Genomic DNA, 17,335 nt, shown 5'->3' on the forward strand with positions numbered 1-17,335 from the left:
TTAAGAAAGTGGGGAACAAGGAGGTCACTAGTTTACTAAGGTCACACAGAGTTAAAGCAGAAGCAGAATTTGAATCCAGCCACCCCAGACATGCAAGATGTTGGGCTTAACCATTGTACTACACACTGCCTCTCATCATAACCCAATAAGATAGGGATAACTGGCATTCAATCATTCATCACATATTTATTGAGCAACTACTACATGTCAGGTACCAAACTGGAGCTGGGAATACACTGACAAGCAAGAAAAGCACAGCCCCTGCCCTCATGGACCCACAGTCTACACAGAGAGCATTACAGGAGTTTAGCAGAGAAAGAGTACCCATCTTCGAGGCTAGGGGAAAGAACCATAGCCTTACACTCTCTGTTCCATCCCTCCTCAACCTTGTGGAGAGAAAAGGGGAAGCATTTGGGATTCAAAAACAAGGACAGAGTCAGGAATGAATAGACCTTTCAGGTTCCTGCTGACCTAAGACTAGTTTCTCTGTTCACCTTTTGCTCAAGGAATCCTCAATCAATAAGTGCCAAGCACTGAGCTAAACCCTGAAAATTCATCTGTGAATAAGCCAGGGTCCCTGCCCTCCAGGAGTTTATAATCTAATGGCACAGAGAGATGAGTAAGAAATGCCAGTACTATGTACTAAAGCCAGTGATAAGAAACAGCACAGAATGAGATGGGCACTATGGGGGCTGGGACCAGACACCAAGGAAGTGACATCTATTCTGAGTGACACAGTACAAACTGGACACGGAAAAAACTGGAGTTAAAAAGGGGACGGGAGGGTGCCTGGGTGGCTCAGTGGGTTAAGCCTCTGCCTTCGGCTCAGGTCATGATCTCAGGGTTTGGGGATCGAGCCCCACATCGGGCTCTCTGCTCAGCGGGGAGCCTGCTTCCTCCTCTCTCTCTGTCTGCCTCTCTGCCTACTTGTGATCTCTCTCTCTGTCGAATAAATAAATAAAATCTTTTTTAAAAAGGGGGGGGGGACAGGGTAGGGGTGCCTGGGTGGCGCAGTCAGTTAAGCATCTGCCTTTGGGTCAGGTCATGATCCTGGGACCCTTGGATCCAGCCACACCTTAGGCTTCCTGCTCGGCCAGGAGCCTGCTTCTCCCTCTCCTTCTCCCTGCTTGTGTGTGCACATGCTCCCTCTCTCTCTGCCAAATAAATACATTCTTTTTAAAAAGAGAGAAAAATAAAAAAAAAATTTTAAAGGGGAGGGACAGGGTGAAGAGTGATTCAGGCTTGAAGGAAAAACTTACACATATGAGAGAGAACCTGGGATTGAGAATGATTCTGGTTTAGAGAGCTGTGCCAAATAATGTCACTAATTTGCTAAATTCCTTCCTCGCTCATTTCCAAATTCAGGAAGGGATGTGAGTATGGGCACAACCTAGGGCCAAATTCAATCACCGCATTTCGATAACCACAGAGCTACAGTCTAATTAGGCTATCTAATCATCGCAGGTGCTCATATGCTTCTCTTGCCATTCAGTCTATCAGCAAGGCCAGTGCTAGGCTCCAGAAGAATAACAGGGCTCCTCTTGGCTCCCCAGAGGAGTAGTGGAGACAGTGTTTTCCATATCTCTGAATCCCACACAGAATCCAGTTCAGGGCTTCGGGAGCACAGAGGTACCATTGTTCTATATTCTACTAAAAAAAAAAAAAAAGAACGAAAAATTCATCTGATGACATAATTACTGTCTTGACCCACATCCTCTGCACTGCCCATTCCTACTCCCAGTCCCTCCAGTGTCGTGCATCAGGGCACTCCTCCCTCTTTAGACTTTGCCACTTTGAAATGCCAAGGAGCTCTATGCAGATAACAGTACAGCTTTGTGGATAAAAGCAGAAGCTTCAGATTCTGCCTAGTCGGTGGGATCCTCTTATTAGCTTTCTGATACAGAACAAGTCACTCAAGCTGTGGCAGCCTCAGATTCCTCTGTATCTAAACTGAGAATAATAACAGTTCTTTCACTGGGATCTGTTGAGTGAACGTAACCAGGTTAAGAATAGTAAGTGAGATAGTCTATGTAAGGATATTATCCCGTTGCTTGCTATATAAAATGCATTGAATAAATAGTAGCCGTAGTAGAATGTTGCGGAGGATATCCCAGCCTAGAGGCAGAAGTGGATGATGCTGGTTAGGTCACTGGCTGGAGTCGCAGCAACCCCCACCAGCCCAGACAGCTTCCAGTGACAGGCTTAGGACAGGACGCCTGTAAGAGATCCTCCGTCCCTCGAGACTCCTTCCACGCCCAGACTTCGGAAGGCATAGGCAACCTGCGTCACCAGCCCAGCCCGCCGCTTCCTCTCCCCGACCGACACATGGTGGGAACGTGAGGGGGCGGGGCCGGACTCCGCGTTGCTGGGCCAATCGCCCGGTGGGAGGCTCCCAGCCAATGGCAGGGGCGCTCCAGGGCCTTGGGGGTGGGGCCACAGAGAGGAGCGGCGGCGTCGTAGGTCACTGGGCGGCCCGGGGGCGGGGCCCGCGAGGCCGACGGGGGCGGAGCGGCGGAGGCCTGAGCAGTCAGAGTGGTGATGGCGGCGGCTGTGGTGACGGCGGCAGCGGCGGCCCCGGCCCCGGCGCCGGCAGCCGGAGTGGATGGCGCCTCTTCGGTGCACTGGTTCCGCAAAGGGCTGCGGCTCCACGACAACCCTGCGCTGCTGGCGGCCGTGCGTGGGGCGCGCTGCGTGCGCTGCGTTTACATCCTGGACCCGTGGTTCGCGGCCTCCTCCTCAGTGGGGATCAACCGATGGAGGTAAGGGGGCCCGGAGCGGGGTCGTGGGCCCAAGGGGAGCGGCCTGGCCTCGAGGGCGCCCGGCGAACAGCCCTGGTCGCCCCCGCCCTACAGAGAGGGAAGCTCTGCCCCCTCCACCCCACCAGGTCCCAGGGCCGGAAAATCCCGTCCTGAGGAGGTGAGCCAGGGAGACGGAGCCGGGCCTCCAGAGGGGAGAAGCCGGGACGAGGGAAGCGGTTAGTCATCTTGGTAATGGCCTGGGTGGGCCAGGGCCTGGGCCAGGGCTCCACCTCTGACAGAGCGCGTTTGCACTGTGTATTAGTCCCTTGGGGGCTCACAGCATTCCTGTGGTTTGACCAGAGATCATACTCCCCATTGTACAGGTGGAACTCCTGAGGCCTAGAGCCGCAGAGTGGGCCTGCCGGAGGACTTGAGTCAGGGAGTGGCAAAGCAGGGACTCCTGGTCTATGGCTCTTCGGGGTGTGCTCAGGGAGCGGAAGAAAGGAGATCCTGGGATGGGAGGACAGGGACGGGTTTCTGGGTTTCTGAGTTGGTAGCACAGCGGGTGCTTCTGGCATTCTTCGAGAAAAGAGGCTGTTGCTGGGCTCCCGAAGGTCATCTGTAAGCTTCTGGTTTGTTTGAATCCATCTTTTCACCCATCCTGGTTTCCTTCTACCAAGACCTTCCTGCCTCTGGAGGTGTCTCGAGACCTGAATTAGCATTAGACAAGGCAGGTGCCCTCTGCCCTTTTATTATGAAGACCCCAAGGGCTTGTCCAGTTAGAGGAACTTTGTGTCCTGAGCTAGAGAGTAGTACTTAAACCCATTTTGAAGAATTCCCTCAACTGCTAGCTATGAGCTCACTAGTTAAAAAAAAGAGAGAGAGAGAACGAAAGAAAAAAAGAAAGGTAAAGAAACCAAAGTATCACTTCCTTCCTCCTGTTCTCCTGAGATTGATTTTAAAGGACAGTTGAGCCACTAGGGATTACACTGCCTGAGGTTAGGGAGCAGGAGAGCTGTGATAATCAAGAAGATCCTTCTTTGATGATTCCCAGGAGATGCAGTCAACAGAATCATGGAAAAGGATTAACAGATAGGTAGCTGATGTCCTTTCTCTGTAAACAGTGTGTTTAAAACCAAGGCGTTTTGAAACATCCTGTACCCTTCTCTCTTTAAAACACCTCGCAGCTGTCCTTTGGTTTGTTTGCATTGTTCTGGGTGATATTTGCCTGCCCAACGTTGCACTGATGGGCAGCGTTATTTCCAGGATATGGTAGCTATCAATACGCCATTCTTTTCCTCCCGGAGGTGTGTGCCCTGCTAGGAAAGTGAGTGCCCCTAGCAGTGGGTCTATTAAATGCCCCCTCCTGCCCCATTTATATAGAGAGAACAACTAAAGATAGTCCTGTGGAGAGCCTGCCCACACAGTTTTCGGGCTGCTCTATTGCTCTGCCTGTGCTCCAGTTTCTATAGATAGGAGGTTGGATTTGACAAACATCTTCAAAATGGCCATCCCTAGCATGGACATTAAACCAAGCCTTAGACTTTGCCCTCTGTTTATGGCAGTGTGCCAATTAGAGCAGAGTAAATAAATCTGACTACTTGCTTGTTACATTCTCATGAAAGAGGTTTGGTTTTGTTTTACCAGGGTTGGGGGGACATTGCATAGGCCTACCTGCACGTTTGTGATAGTGGAGATTAAAAATGAACAAGGGGCGCCTGGGTGGCTCAGTGGGTTAAAGCCTCTGCCTTTGGCTCGGGAGCCTGCTTCCCTTCCTCTCTCTGCCTGCCTCTCTGCCTACTTGTGATCCCTGTCCGTCAAATAAATAAAAATCTTTTAAAAAATGAACAACAAAACCTCTGTTGCTGATTAAACTCAGGTTTGCTACGTGTTTATGGATTTTTATGGGTCTCTCTTTTGTGACTGTGCCTTTGAGCAAGTGAAGGAGACAAAGGAATGTGGCAGCTCAGATGCCTTAGTCAAATCCTAAAGTCAGAGGCCATGTAAGAATGTAGATATTAATTGAACAATGATTTAATGGGTGCCTAGTATCTGCCAGTCACTGATCTGGGCGTTGCTAGAACACAGCAGTGAACAAGCAGTTGTGTCCAGAGCTCCTAGAGCCTGCATTTTAGTAGAGGGAGACAAGTAAACAACCATAATTTAGCAGAACTAAATACCACGAAATAAATAAAATAGGAGACGGACTAGAGCAGCATCATGGGAATCGCTAAAGGATCTTTAAAAAATGCCTGACTCCGTCCTCCCCCAGTTTTGATTTAATGGGTCTAGGCTATGGCTTTTTAAAGCTCTCATGTGCGATGAAGCCTGAGAAGCACTGGACTGGACTGAGCCTGACAGCTTGGGAAATGGGTTGCAGTGCTTTGCCAGGGAGGCTAATTAGCTTTGGCATTCAGAAGAAAGGGGTGAAAAAACACAAAACAGATCAAATATGATTAACTGCTTCTGGGCCTGGAAACAGACCCGCTGCTGCCACCCCCACCATACTCTGCTCCCACGATCAGACTCAGGGCAGAGCTGCGACTGTTTGACACACATTTGGGGTTTGCAGGAGTGACAGAGCGAGCTGTACCTCCCATAACTACAGTCTTTGTAATCTTCGGTGGCTGTGTCTGAACTGGGAGTGATCTGAGACAAGTGTGCTGCAGCACAACATCCTAGCTCTGCAGATATGTCAGTTGCTGCCTCTGAGAAGCCTCCCTAGAAAGGGTGGGTCATGGACCATCTGCAAGAGGTTGGGGGTAATCAAGATCTCAGATGTCTTCCTCCTGCACTTCTTACGCTAGCTCCTGCACAGCATTTTTCAGCAGATGAATCCGATTAAAATAACCATGCATAGCACTTTCCAAAGTCAAAGAGGACAGAGAAAGGCAACCAAGAAATATGTATATTAGCAGAGCAGAAAGGCTGGCATACTCCTTGCCTTGGTGGTAGTGGGAAGCTGATGGGCTAATTGTAGCTCAGTGAGCCTCAGGACTTTTTTGTCAAGCACTAGTTGGCTAAGCCCTTTGCCATTTTTCCGAGCCCCACCTCCCCCAAATTTGCTCTATGTGGAAGGAGGTACTGCAGTAAGAACCACCCAAAAGGCAGGGGGCGGGGGTGATCAGCTTCTAAATTTCAAAATGGTACTCAGTGTGGGTTTTCATTGCCTTCCTCTTGCTCCTGCAGCTTCGACTGGTGTTGACAGTAATTTATTGCACCCTTCATTTACATCATTTTCTCCCTAGCTCTGTGCTGCCTGTGCATTCAGGAGCTTCCAGGACAGGAGGAATTGGTAGAAATATTAGGCCATATAGCTCAGAGTTAATAAATGAGGTGAACTAGGAACTCCAGTATGCCTGGTGAGAACAATGTGTCTCTCATCCCAGTGCTGGGAGCTAGTCACTGAGAGAATGTCGATTTGGTCGGGTCTCGGTCAGCAAGCAGGGGATTGAGAACTGTAGTCTATTGGGGAAGAAATCAAAGTTTCTCTGAGCTGTTCACCCAGGTACTCAAGAGAGTCATTTCGCTGTTCTGCTGCTGAGGAACGTTTCCATGTGCTGAAAGGGGAGGAAAATCTTCATCTTTTTCTTTGAAATTAGGAAAGAATAAATCTGTTTTTAAGTGAGTGATACTTAGAGATCAATCCCTGCTATGGATTGTGAGTTTAAGTCATCCTTTTCCATGGGGCTTATGCTGTCTTACTTAGATAAATTAATTTCTATTAATATCCTACATAGCCAGTCTGGGCCAGCCTATGACATCATCATATAGTTAGATAATCTTGGCTTGATGCAGAGAAACTTGGTCAAGGGCAATTTGGATCCAAAAAGAGTTCAGTAGTGTCCTCCCTTCTCCTATGAACAGCAAAGCATTCCTCAACACAGAATCTGCCATCTCTAGGGAAGGTCTTCTCTAAAGATCTGCCTGTCTTATTCTAAAGGGCTAGCTAGCCCCGTGGAGTGCCTGAATGACAGAGTCCTTTCTGTATTTTTGGAAATCCCTGTTTGGTCTTCTCTAGTGCTGTGTGCCTCTAGCTCCAGAGCACTTACATAATGTAATTCAGTTGCACATGTTGTCTAATCCTAAGGGTGAGCTTTAACTGCTCGCACAGGACCGTGTGCTCTGAATTTTGGCCATGTGAGCTCAGCTTGGAGCTGCCAAGAGTGAGCTGCCAGCCCTAAATGCCACCATCTCCAATGCCCAGGCCAGTTTTCTTTAGAGTCTACCCTCACTGGAGTAAAGAGAAACTGGCCATGTGGAGAGGAGGGCTCTAAAGGAGGGCAAAAGGCCCACAATTCTCTCCAGTGAAAGAATGTACCCACCTGCCCCAGCGAGCATTGACCCCATAGCAGCGCTGCTTCTGTTTCTTTGGTGTTACGCCAAACTGTCACCTGGCAGTCAAGGCACCATAGCAGTGGCTTCTCTTTCTCTGGCTGCCTAGGGCTGGGGCTCCCAGGGGCCTGTTGCCTTTTATGGGGGCAATCCTTAAGCCTCCTTTTTGAAAAAGCCCAGTAGGGCTGGACTCAAAAGGGAAGTTGGAAGTAACAGATCATATCTAGAGCACCAAAGAAGAGGCAGAAACCAGAATCTCAAAGAGAGAAAATTTAGTAGAAACAAATTAGAAGCAAAGAAAAGCAATTTATAAACAGAAGCTAGAAGTGAAGTGAAGTTTCCTAGAATAGTGCTTGTGAAACTTTAGTGTGCACGAAATCACCAGTTTGCTAAAATGCAGATTCCTATCCTGGAGGTCTGAAATTCTGCATTTCAACAAGCTTCTGGGTGATTTACCGCTGTTGAGCCTCAGAGGAGCAAGGATCTGGGGGCAAAGGCATTGGCTGCGGTTCTCTTTGATGGCTGCGTACTGGACAGCACAGCCTCAGTGCTCAGGCAGTAAGTTCTGGTCAAGCAGTGGAGGCTGGTGGTTAAGAATGCAGATGCTGAGCCACACTGCCTGGTTTGAACAGTGGCCATTTACTAGAAAATTACTTGATAACTCTGTGCCTTCGTCTCCACATCTATGAAATGGGAATAATCATAGTATCTATGTCCCAGATCTATTCATGAAGGAAATGAGATAACATATATAAAATAAGTAGACTAGTGTTCAGTTCATTGCAAATGCTGATTAAATGTTAGTTGTTGGGTGGCTTTAAATGTTAGTTGTTGGGTGGCTCAGTGGGTTAAAGCCTCTGCCTTCAGCTCAGGTCATGATCCCAGGGTCCTGGGATCGAGCCCTGCATCAGGCTCTCTGATCAGCAGGGAGTCTGCTTCTTCCTCTCTCTCTCTCTCTCTCTGCCTACATGTGATCTCTCTCTCTCTCTCTTTGTCAAATAAATAAATAAATAATCTTTTAAAAAATGTTAGTTGTTGCTGTTATCATTACTGTCATTTGGTTGCAGAGTTCAGAGTTGGGCCTTTTGCTTCCAGCCTCAGCTGTAGACTTTGAGAAGTCAAAGAAGAAAAGGGCTCTCCCGGGGTTATCTGACTTACCGTGCTTCAGAGACGCTTACTTCGGAATTTCTCCTTTTAGTAAATGAGGTCTAGAAATAAAGCTCTGGGGAGGCAGCTGGATCCTAGCTCTCGTGTGCATGTCAGTCTTATTTATAGCTTCAGACTGAAAACCTATGCAGCCTGGTGGCCTGTGAGGGTGGAGACCAGCGTGCATGGCAGGGACATTCCTGATAGCCTTGGACGGAGGACCCTGTGCCCTGAATTTAAGTTGGAATTTAAGTTGCCAGTTACATCCAGGCATTCTCCCCAGCAGAACCCAGGTTTCAGGTGGAAGGAGGCTGTTCACAGAGGTCTCTCCTCTTTTCCTCTGGAGAAGAACAGTGTGGCCTGGGAGGAGGCCAACACAGGTGCAAGTGCGTCACTCCCGTCACTCCCGGCTTCGCTTTCCTTTTCTGACGGTGTCAGTTTCTCAAAAACGAAGTCACAGAGGCGGAGCTGGTGGTTTCAGAAAGCCACAGTCTCCCATCTCCGCCTCTCCTGGAGAGTCTGTGCAGGCTAGCAGGATGCTTTGGGCTAAGCGTGGGACTCAGCTCCTGCTGGAATGTGGGTCTGTGGCATTCGCTGCCGTGGGAGTGTCACGTTATTGACGTCAGAGACAGCAGCAGGGACTGGTTCTAGGTGGCAGCCTGGGAACAGGAGCTGCTCCTGTAAGTCTGCAGCAGTCAGGGGGTGCGATGTGCTGTAGAGGTGGCACAGGGCTTCATTGTGTTCAAAATAAAATCTAGTGATTTCCGTGGTTGACAGAGATGGGTGGGAGATGGCGAAGTGTAGATAGCAGGGGTGTCTATGAACCAGGCCGACCTGTCAGGGCTTAGTTCCTGCAGAAGTTCCAAATGTGCGTGGATTACCTATACTCAGGTTTGTGGTGGTCAGAAGGGGGTTCCAAACACTTGAGGTCTGGTGGAATCTCAGCCCCTGAGTCCTGTCTGGTGTGCCACTGAAAGGCTTTAGAGGTGGGGGCATCTGGGTGGCTCAGTGGGTTAAAGCCTCTGCCTTCGGCTCAGGTCATGGTCTCAGGGTCCTGGGATCAATCAGCCCATCAGGCTCTCTGATCAGCGGGGAGCCTGCTTCCTCCTCTCTCCCTGCTTGCCTCTCTGACTACTTGTAATCTCTGTCTATAAAATAAATAAATAAAATCTTAAAAAAAAAAAAAAGGCTTTAGAGGTGGGGCACAGCTTCTGATCACAGCTTTGTCGCTTAATAATTATGTCCTTAAGCAAATTAATCATCCTCTCCGTGTTTGATTTTACTCATCTATAAAATGAAGACAGCATTTCCCTTCAAAATGTATTGAAAGAATTAAAAAGAAAACATGCTTAAAAAGCATAAGCAGATAGATAATAACATTGATGACACTGTTTGACTCTGGGGAGGGGAATTAAATTCCTGATGGATAAAGGGGAGACTTTTTACCATGTACCTTTTTATAACTTGAATTTGAATTACATAATTATCTGTTTAAAATGCTAATTTCATTTAATTTAAAAATTTTAAAAATAAAACACATGTTGGAGTGCCTGGCTGGCTTAGTGGGTAGTGGGTAGAGCATGCAACTTTTTTTTTTTAGAGAGGCGGGGAAGTGAAGAGGGGCAGAGGAAGAAAGACAAAGAATCTTTTTTTTTTTTTTTAAGATTTTATTTATGTGAGAGCGATCGTGAGGGAGAGCACAAGAGAGAGCGTGAGTGGGGAAGCGGAGGTGCAGAGGGAAAGGCAGAAACAGACTCCCTGGTAGGCAGGGAGCCCAGCACAGGACTGTGGGTCCATGCATGAAACTGAGCTGAAGATAGACACTTAACTGACTGAGCCACCCAGGCGCCCTGAGAGAGAGAATCTTAAACAGGCTCTGCACAGGGCCTGGAGCTCAACCTCACAGCCCTGAGATCATGACCTGAGGCAAAATCAAGAGTCAGACACATAACTGACTCAGCCACTCAGGCACCCTGAGCATGTGACTCTTGATTCGGGGTTGTAAGTTTGAGCCCCACATTGGGTGTAAAGATTACTTAAAAATAAAATCTTTTCAAACAAACCAACAAATAAACACGTCAGGGGCACCTGGCTAGCTCAATCAGTAGAGCCTGTGACTCTTAATCTTGGGGTTGTGAGTTTGAGCCTCACATTGGGTGTAGAGATTACTTTAAAAAAATAAATAAACTTAAAAAAAATTTTTTTTAATAAAACACATGTCACAAAAAGGTACTGTTAGATTTCTCAGAGAGGTGGTTGTGCCTAACTGAACAGTAGATAAATGTTTGTGGTCAAATATAAATAAATAAAACACCAAAGCCACTCAGCAAATGCTATTTCCTTTTCCACAGTGATCCAGTTCTTAAGGCTAGGCCTCTTAAGTACCTGGGGGTGCCCACCCCAGCCCCCACCCCCAAAAGCATGTGAGGATATCCTATAGAGATGTACCTTCTAAGGCTTTCTCTCTCTTGGGATGAGAATCTGGTGGCCAGAGCCCTGGAGAATGAGCCCCCCACCCCCCTGCCAAACAAAACCATGGGACCTGGGGACCCAGCCCAGGCTGTGGGGCTGTAGCAGTAGACGTCTGTGCAGCCCGAGGCAGGGTTACAGAGAGGCAAGGTGGACCAAGGTAGATTGGCTTTGCCGGGGCAGTCCTGTTCCTCCCTAGCAGGACCTCAGGCTACTGTGCCACGGTTTGATTTTCCTTTCTTAGCAATCCTAGGAGATAGGTGCTAACATCGACTCCATGTTACAGATTAGGAAAAAAAAAAAAAAAGAAAGAAAGAAAGAAAGAAAAGCTAAATAGGTTAAGTAACTGCCCAAAGTCATGCAGCTAGGAAGTGGCCAAGCCAGAATTTCAGTGGAGGCAGTGCTGATCCCCCACCATGTCCTGGCTGGAGGACCGTACTAATGATGCACCAGCATCTCCCTGCTCTGGCAGGAAAAAGACTGCCTCTTCTAACATTATCACTAAAAGGCCTGTGTGGGCTCCGCAGGTTCTTACTTCAGTCTCTGGAAGATTTGGATACAAGTTTAAGGAAACTGAACTCTCGCCTGTTTGTAGTCCGGGGACAGCCAGCCGATGTATTCCCAAGACTATTCAAGGTAAGTGTGCCAAGTCCTAGAGAAGACGGGGAGATTCTGTTCTCTGGACTTTCCCCCACAGACTGAATGAGGTGATGTTCTGACTCAGAAAATGGAACCAGGCAGCACTGGTCTGTAGGGAAGTTGGGAGCGAAGCTGATCAGTTTGCCCACTTAGAATGGAAACTGGGTTAAGGAAGAAATTCTCTGAAACCAGTGTCTTGTTGGAAGGTTCCCAGCTCAGTCCAGACAGGGGATGGGGCAAGTTACTCCTCCCCTGATGCCACTGGCTTCCTCAGATGTTTTCTTGGCTCGAGCCAATGAGATTTGTTAGGGCTCTTCCTATGCCAGGAGCTTGAGGACGAGATTTCCTTTTTAGCACGGGGTGTTTCCTGTCTTGCTATGCTCTGTTTATTGGGGGAAAAAATCAACCTTTTTGAGGGAACTCCCTGCTTCCCCCCGCAACCCTGGGGCAAATGTTGATAAAATCTTCACTTGGGTACAATATAGGCTTCTGTCTGTCCTACCAGGTAGCCAGCCCACCCCCCGCCCAACCGCCTGCTCCAACCCTTTTCTTGATAAAGCACACTTTAAGACCCAGAGGCAAAAGTGCTTGTGGACAGAGGGCTCTGGGACAGTCTCTCCTCGTCCTCAGCAGTGCGGGATCGTTTTCATGCCCCTTTCCGGCCCAGCTCCTTTCCCTGCCTTTCCTGGGGGAAAAGACCAGAGGGAAGATCTGATGTCAAGGCAAGCAGCTTAGGAAATCTTTCATCATTCACTTCACTTCCCCAAACTCCCCACACAGACACATACATTGAAATCACATAGTGCTGAAAATAGCCAGTGTTCTCTGAGGGCAGACTAGGAGTCAAGAGCCGTTCTGAGTGAGTGCTTTAAATACATGAATTCTCACAGCAGCCCGTAGAGGTATGTGCTGCTGTCCCTGTTCTGCAGATGAGGGAACAATAACTCTGGGGTCGTGAAGCCCAGAGCTGATGGTCTAAGATTCAAGCCCGGGCTCTCTGGCTCCAGATTTGGGCTTTTAACCTGCACACCATTAAACACATTTGCCAGTCTTCACCCTCTGCTTTGTCTCTCCCTCTCCTCCTAGCACCTCAGAGGCCAACCAGTAACAGCCCAGAGGTACAGATCGATCATTTATTCAGTCGTCCAGCATATAACGACTCTCTCCCCGTATCTTTCTGCGGTTTCCATTATCCGCTGTCACCTGGAGTCTGGTAGCAGATGATCCCCCTCCTGACATAGAGTCAGAAGGTCCTTATTAGCTTCACACTGTGTCCTAACACCTGTGTCCCTCTCGCTTCCTCTCATCACAGTACAGTGTAAGGTGCAAGACTGGGTGTTTTAAAAGAGTGACCACATTCACATAACTTTTATTACAGTGTGTTTTATAATTGTTCTCTATTATTACTAGTCTTGTTAATCTCCTGTGCCTAAGTTATAAATTAAATTTTGTCATAAGTAAGTATGTGCAGGAAAAAACAAAGCGCTCTGTGTGGGGTTCAGTACTGTCTGCAGCTGCAGGCCTCCCTGGTGGCCTTGCAACGTGTCCCTGCAGATACGACTACCATATATTTATTGAGCTTCTACTATGTCCTAGGCCCCCAGTGAGGTACTAGGGTAATGATGAGACAACATGGTTTCTGCACTGAGAGTTCACACTCTTAATGGAGGAAACAGGCAAGTAATGGGCAACTTCACTGCCATATGGTAAACACAGTGGTGGGAAAAGGGCAAGATGCGGGAGAACCCTATGGAAAGCGAAGGCCAAGGGAAGCTACTTGGAGAAGATGGCATCTAATAATATTTTTATTATTATTCACCGATTTATGAGTTTCTGACCATGTCATCTATATGAATTTCTAAGCATGGAACTTGGCTCTTAGTAAGGGCTCAATAAATGCTTAGTCCCATTATCCAGGATGAGGGATAGCCAGCCCTGCTCAGGACAGGACTGAGTTAGGTCCAGGACATTTGCCCTAGGAGTTTAGAGAATTAAGGGACCTTGACCAGAGACTTGGGTTGGAATGTGGTTTTCTTCTTGCTAGTCATGTTCTAGGGCTTTTTGTGGGTTATCTGTACAACCTTTTACTAGGCCAGCTTTCTCCCAGCATTGCAAGGAAATCTAAAATATTCTACTAGAAAAGACTAATGGCTTGGAAAAGAATTCCCTTCTTCTTTAATATGTGGCCCTTCTGGTCTGATTTCTCTGACCTCTGGACTAAGGATTGTATCTCCTTCCCCAACTTTTCTGAGAGCTAGAGCCTGTTAGCTCTGTTTGCTACTGGCCTCGGGAGTGTTTCTATGGAAACCATTAGGACACTTCACATAGCACAAGTCTGCCAAGAAAACTAAGCCAGAAGTGTGTAGGGCTCTGAAGAGCTCTGGGAAAGGCATGCTGGGCAGGAGGGAGGCAGTGATCATTTCCCCCACTGTCTCTGCCAGTGACTCAGTGCTGCTTTCTGGGACTAGCGGCTCCCCTGGGAGCATTGTATTTATAGTCTTCTGCTGCATTCTCCTACCCCAGGGACACAGCAAATGTACGGGGCTACCCACCTCTCTCTTGATTCCACTAGCCTCAGGCTCCACTCTTGCCATGCTGGGGGCCTCACCTCAAAGGCTTCCTCAACCCTTGGGAATCTCAGATTGTTTGCTTTCTAGTTCAAATCTCTGTCACTAGGGGTCGGTGGGGAAAAAAAGAAATCTCTGTCACTAGTTTGTTCTGTAGCCCATTCTGACTGGTCTCTAGACTCCTTTCTTCCCAGGAAGGAACTGAGTCCTCAGCTGCATTCTCCTCCCCAGACAGTGCTTAGCATAATAGATTCTCTCCCCACAGGAATGGGGGGTGACCCGCTTGACCTTTGAATATGACTCCGAACCCTTTGGGAAAGAACGGGATGCAGCCATCATGAAGATGGCCAAGGAGGCCGGTGTGGAGGTGGTGACTGAGAACTCTCATACTCTCTATGATCTGGACAAGTAAGACTTGGGTCCCAAGGGTCAGGTTGCCAATTGTGGGAGTTGGTGGTTTCGGCCCCTGCTGAACAGAACTCTGGGAGATTTACCAACAGAGCCACCTGGCACATGAAGTATGGCATTTTCTAGAAGCCAGAGGGGAATGGGCCAGATTTGGGTGCCTGTGGAACAGATCGTAAAGAGCTTTCCCTGGTTTGGGTGCGAAGAGGCTTCCTAGGGCCGAGGGATGAAAGCAGTGAGAATCCCCATACAGGATCCTCATAGATGTGCTCCTAATCTGCTGTCCTATCCCCTCCTCATGCTCCTACTTATGTTCTGCTCTTGGAAGGCTGTTCTGTCACCTCAGTGGACCCTGCCTGTTAGCCCCTTCCCAACAGAGCTCTGTTCTCATAGGTGCTGTTTCTGTACCTAATACGAGCTCCCTGGGCTCCCTGGCTATCTGGGTTTCCAGGCCATGCATTTAGCTGTGGAGCAGGAGGCTCTAGAGTTCCCTGCAGGAGCCAGTAGCTACAGAGTAGCCTTGTTCCCTAGAGATTGGCCTCTGCTTTCAGAGCAGAGGAAACCCTCTCCTCCCCTTCCCTGGCAGAGCTGTCACCCTGCTGCTGCTGCTGCTGCTGCTGCTGCCGCCGCCGCCGCCGCCGCCGCCAAGCCAGCAGCCGTCACTGTTCCCTGCCCCCCTCTCCCGGACCCAGCGGCTGCCAGGGAGCCAGGTCACACATCTCTGCACGTGAGCTAGTTCTCAGGAGAAGCCGCTGGGTATGGAGCTCCTCCTCCAGCCACGTGCCAGAGGACTTGGCGGGTGCGGGAGGTGGGGGGAGGTGCTGCAGAGGCTGCAGCCGGCCTTATTGCCCCACATTGAACTCACCCAGCCGGCCAGGTCTTGCGTAAGCTGCCTATTGGCCAACAGGAGAGCCCTGAGTGTCTGGATCCAGACCGCCCCAGTGCATTCTGTAGAAACGGCCTTGATTCTCCTCCTCAGTCCTGTATCTTCTTCTCTTACCTGAATGCAGCTCTGTTCCCCTTGATCGTGAGAACAGATTTTGTAAACTGCCAGACACCCATTAAATAGTGGTTGCTTTTAACCCCAGTCCCAGTCTCTGATCCAGGAAGGATAGGCTGTTCTCCACCTCTCTGTTCTAATAAATTGGGGCCAAGAAGGCAATGATTTTTCAACAAAAGAACATGCTTGCAGCTTTTATCAAAGAACTTCCTGAAGGCTTACATTGGGTTAGAGAGAAAGGTGCCATAGGGATTCCCATGACTTGGACACACAGGCTGAGTACCAAGAAGGCTAGTGGGGACTTTTCTGTGATTAGAGAGATATGGTCAGTCTCTGTCTTTAGGAGACTCCACGTCGACACCAGGGAACCTGGAATTGAGTCCCAGCTTTGGCCCTGCCTTGCTCCATTACCTGAGGCATCTGCTCCTGCTCTCTGGGCTTCATTTTCCCTCTCGGTAAAATGGAGATGTAGCCTCCCTTGCCCCTTCCTTTCCACTTAGGGGTGGGACCCTTAAGTGGATGAGGAAAGCCACCCTCTAAGCCTTCAGAGTTTGGGCTCTTTTCTGGGTGGGCAGGGACCTGTAATGAAGGGCCTTGTGCATGACGGGAGTTGTGCTTTGGGATTCCCAGGATCATTGAGCTGAACGGGCAGAAGCCACCCCTTACCTACAAGCGCTTTCAGGCCATCATCAGCCGCATGGAGCTGCCCAAGAAGCCCGTGGGCTCCGTGACGAGCCAGCAGATGGAGAGCTGCCGGGCGGACATCCAGGAGAACCACGATGACACCTATGGCGTGCCCTCCCTCGAGGAGCTGGGTGCGTACTTCCTACCCAGAGCCCCTTTGTTTGTAAAACAACTGACCAGATTTTTTTGTCTTTGTCAAAGTGATGCATATTATCCATGATGTAGAAGATACAGTAAAACCGGAATGGAAATAACAGTCACTAGGACCCCACCATCCAGAGATAGCCACTACTCATTTTGGAGCATGTCTCTCTAGTCTTTTCTGTTCCTACTCATATATGTAATGTTACGTTTCTAATTTCTGCTCCTGTTTTTGTACTTTTCTCACTCAGAAGAAATAGGCGCAGTCTAGTGCTGGCATCAGTGGGCTCCTCAATACTAAATTAAGTAATGTTGCTTCCACTGGAAGGGGGGGGTCTGTCAGCCCCTCAGGTTACTGACTATACCCTCTCTTTCTTTCTTTCTTTTTTTTTTTTTAAAGATTTTATTTATTTATTTGTCATAGGGAGAGAAGTGAGAGCAAGCATAGGCAGACAGAGTGGCAGGCAGAGGCAGAGGGAGAAGCAGGCTCCCTGCCAAGCAAGGAGCCCGATGTGGGACTCGATCCCAGGACGCTGGGATCATGACCTGAGCCGAAGGCAGCTGCTTAACCCACTGAGCCCCCCAGGCGTCCCGACTATACCCTTTCTCCCCTTCCTCCCCTAGTCCCCATTTTTTGACCCAAATAAACTTATCCTTTCACACCTGAAAGCAGCAATCATTGCCAGCCAACCCGATAGGGCAGGCATACAGGATTGTTCTCTTGTGCCTGGACTGAGGAGTGGCTGCGATAGGGAAGACAAGGGAAAGGACAGGAAAAAAAGTCACAGGGGAAGGAGAACCAGGATGGCCTGGCAGATGCCCAAGTGTTAGGGTGATCTGAGCCCCAGCAGCACCAAGAACACATGGTTCAGTTCCCACAAAGCTCAAAGACCGTACCGAGGTGCCAAGACTTGCTGAGCTATCACTGAAATGGCCTGACCTCTGGTCCTGTGACCTTCTCCTCCTCGCGTAGGGTTCCCTACTGAAGGACTGGGCCCCGCCGTTTGGCAAGGAGGAGAGACAGAAGCTCTGGCCCGGCTGGATAAGCATTTGGAACGGAAGGTATGGCCCCCACTTCTGGGACACAAAACTTCGGGGGCTAGCACCCAGGAAGCAGGGGATGTGAGGGTCAGCTTCATGGCCTTTAGTGCCTCTTAGCTCCGAGTGCTTAAAAGTGAAAAACCTTCCTGGGGCAGGAACAGCAGGAATGG

General features: G+C 49.1%; 1 protein-coding gene across 2 annotated transcripts in view; it reads left to right on the top strand.

Moving 5' to 3' along the window:
- Positions 1–2,499: 2,499 nt before the first annotated feature.
- LOC132008410 (cryptochrome-2) overlaps positions 2,500–17,335 on the top strand; it is a 36,416-nt gene continuing 21,580 nt past the window's right edge. Inside the window, exons 1-5 of one of the 2 annotated variants that reach the window (XM_059386956.1) lie at positions 2,500–2,759; positions 11,216–11,324; positions 14,160–14,302; positions 15,930–16,114; positions 17,098–17,186. In XM_059386956.1, the coding sequence (XP_059242939.1) occupies positions 2,539–2,759; positions 11,216–11,324; positions 14,160–14,302; positions 15,930–16,114; positions 17,098–17,186 (747 nt within the window). In that variant the 5' untranslated portion in view covers positions 2,500–2,538. Of the gene's footprint in view, positions 2,760–11,215; positions 11,325–14,159; positions 14,303–15,642; positions 15,755–15,929; positions 16,115–17,097; positions 17,187–17,335 lie in introns of those variants that run through there. The other variant, XM_059386957.1, reaches the window with a different exon arrangement.

Source organism: Mustela nigripes, unplaced genomic scaffold (genome assembly GCF_022355385.1).
Source record: "Mustela nigripes isolate SB6536 unplaced genomic scaffold, MUSNIG.SB6536 HiC_scaffold_148, whole genome shotgun sequence".
NCBI lineage: Eukaryota > Metazoa > Chordata > Mammalia > Carnivora > Mustelidae > Mustela > Mustela nigripes.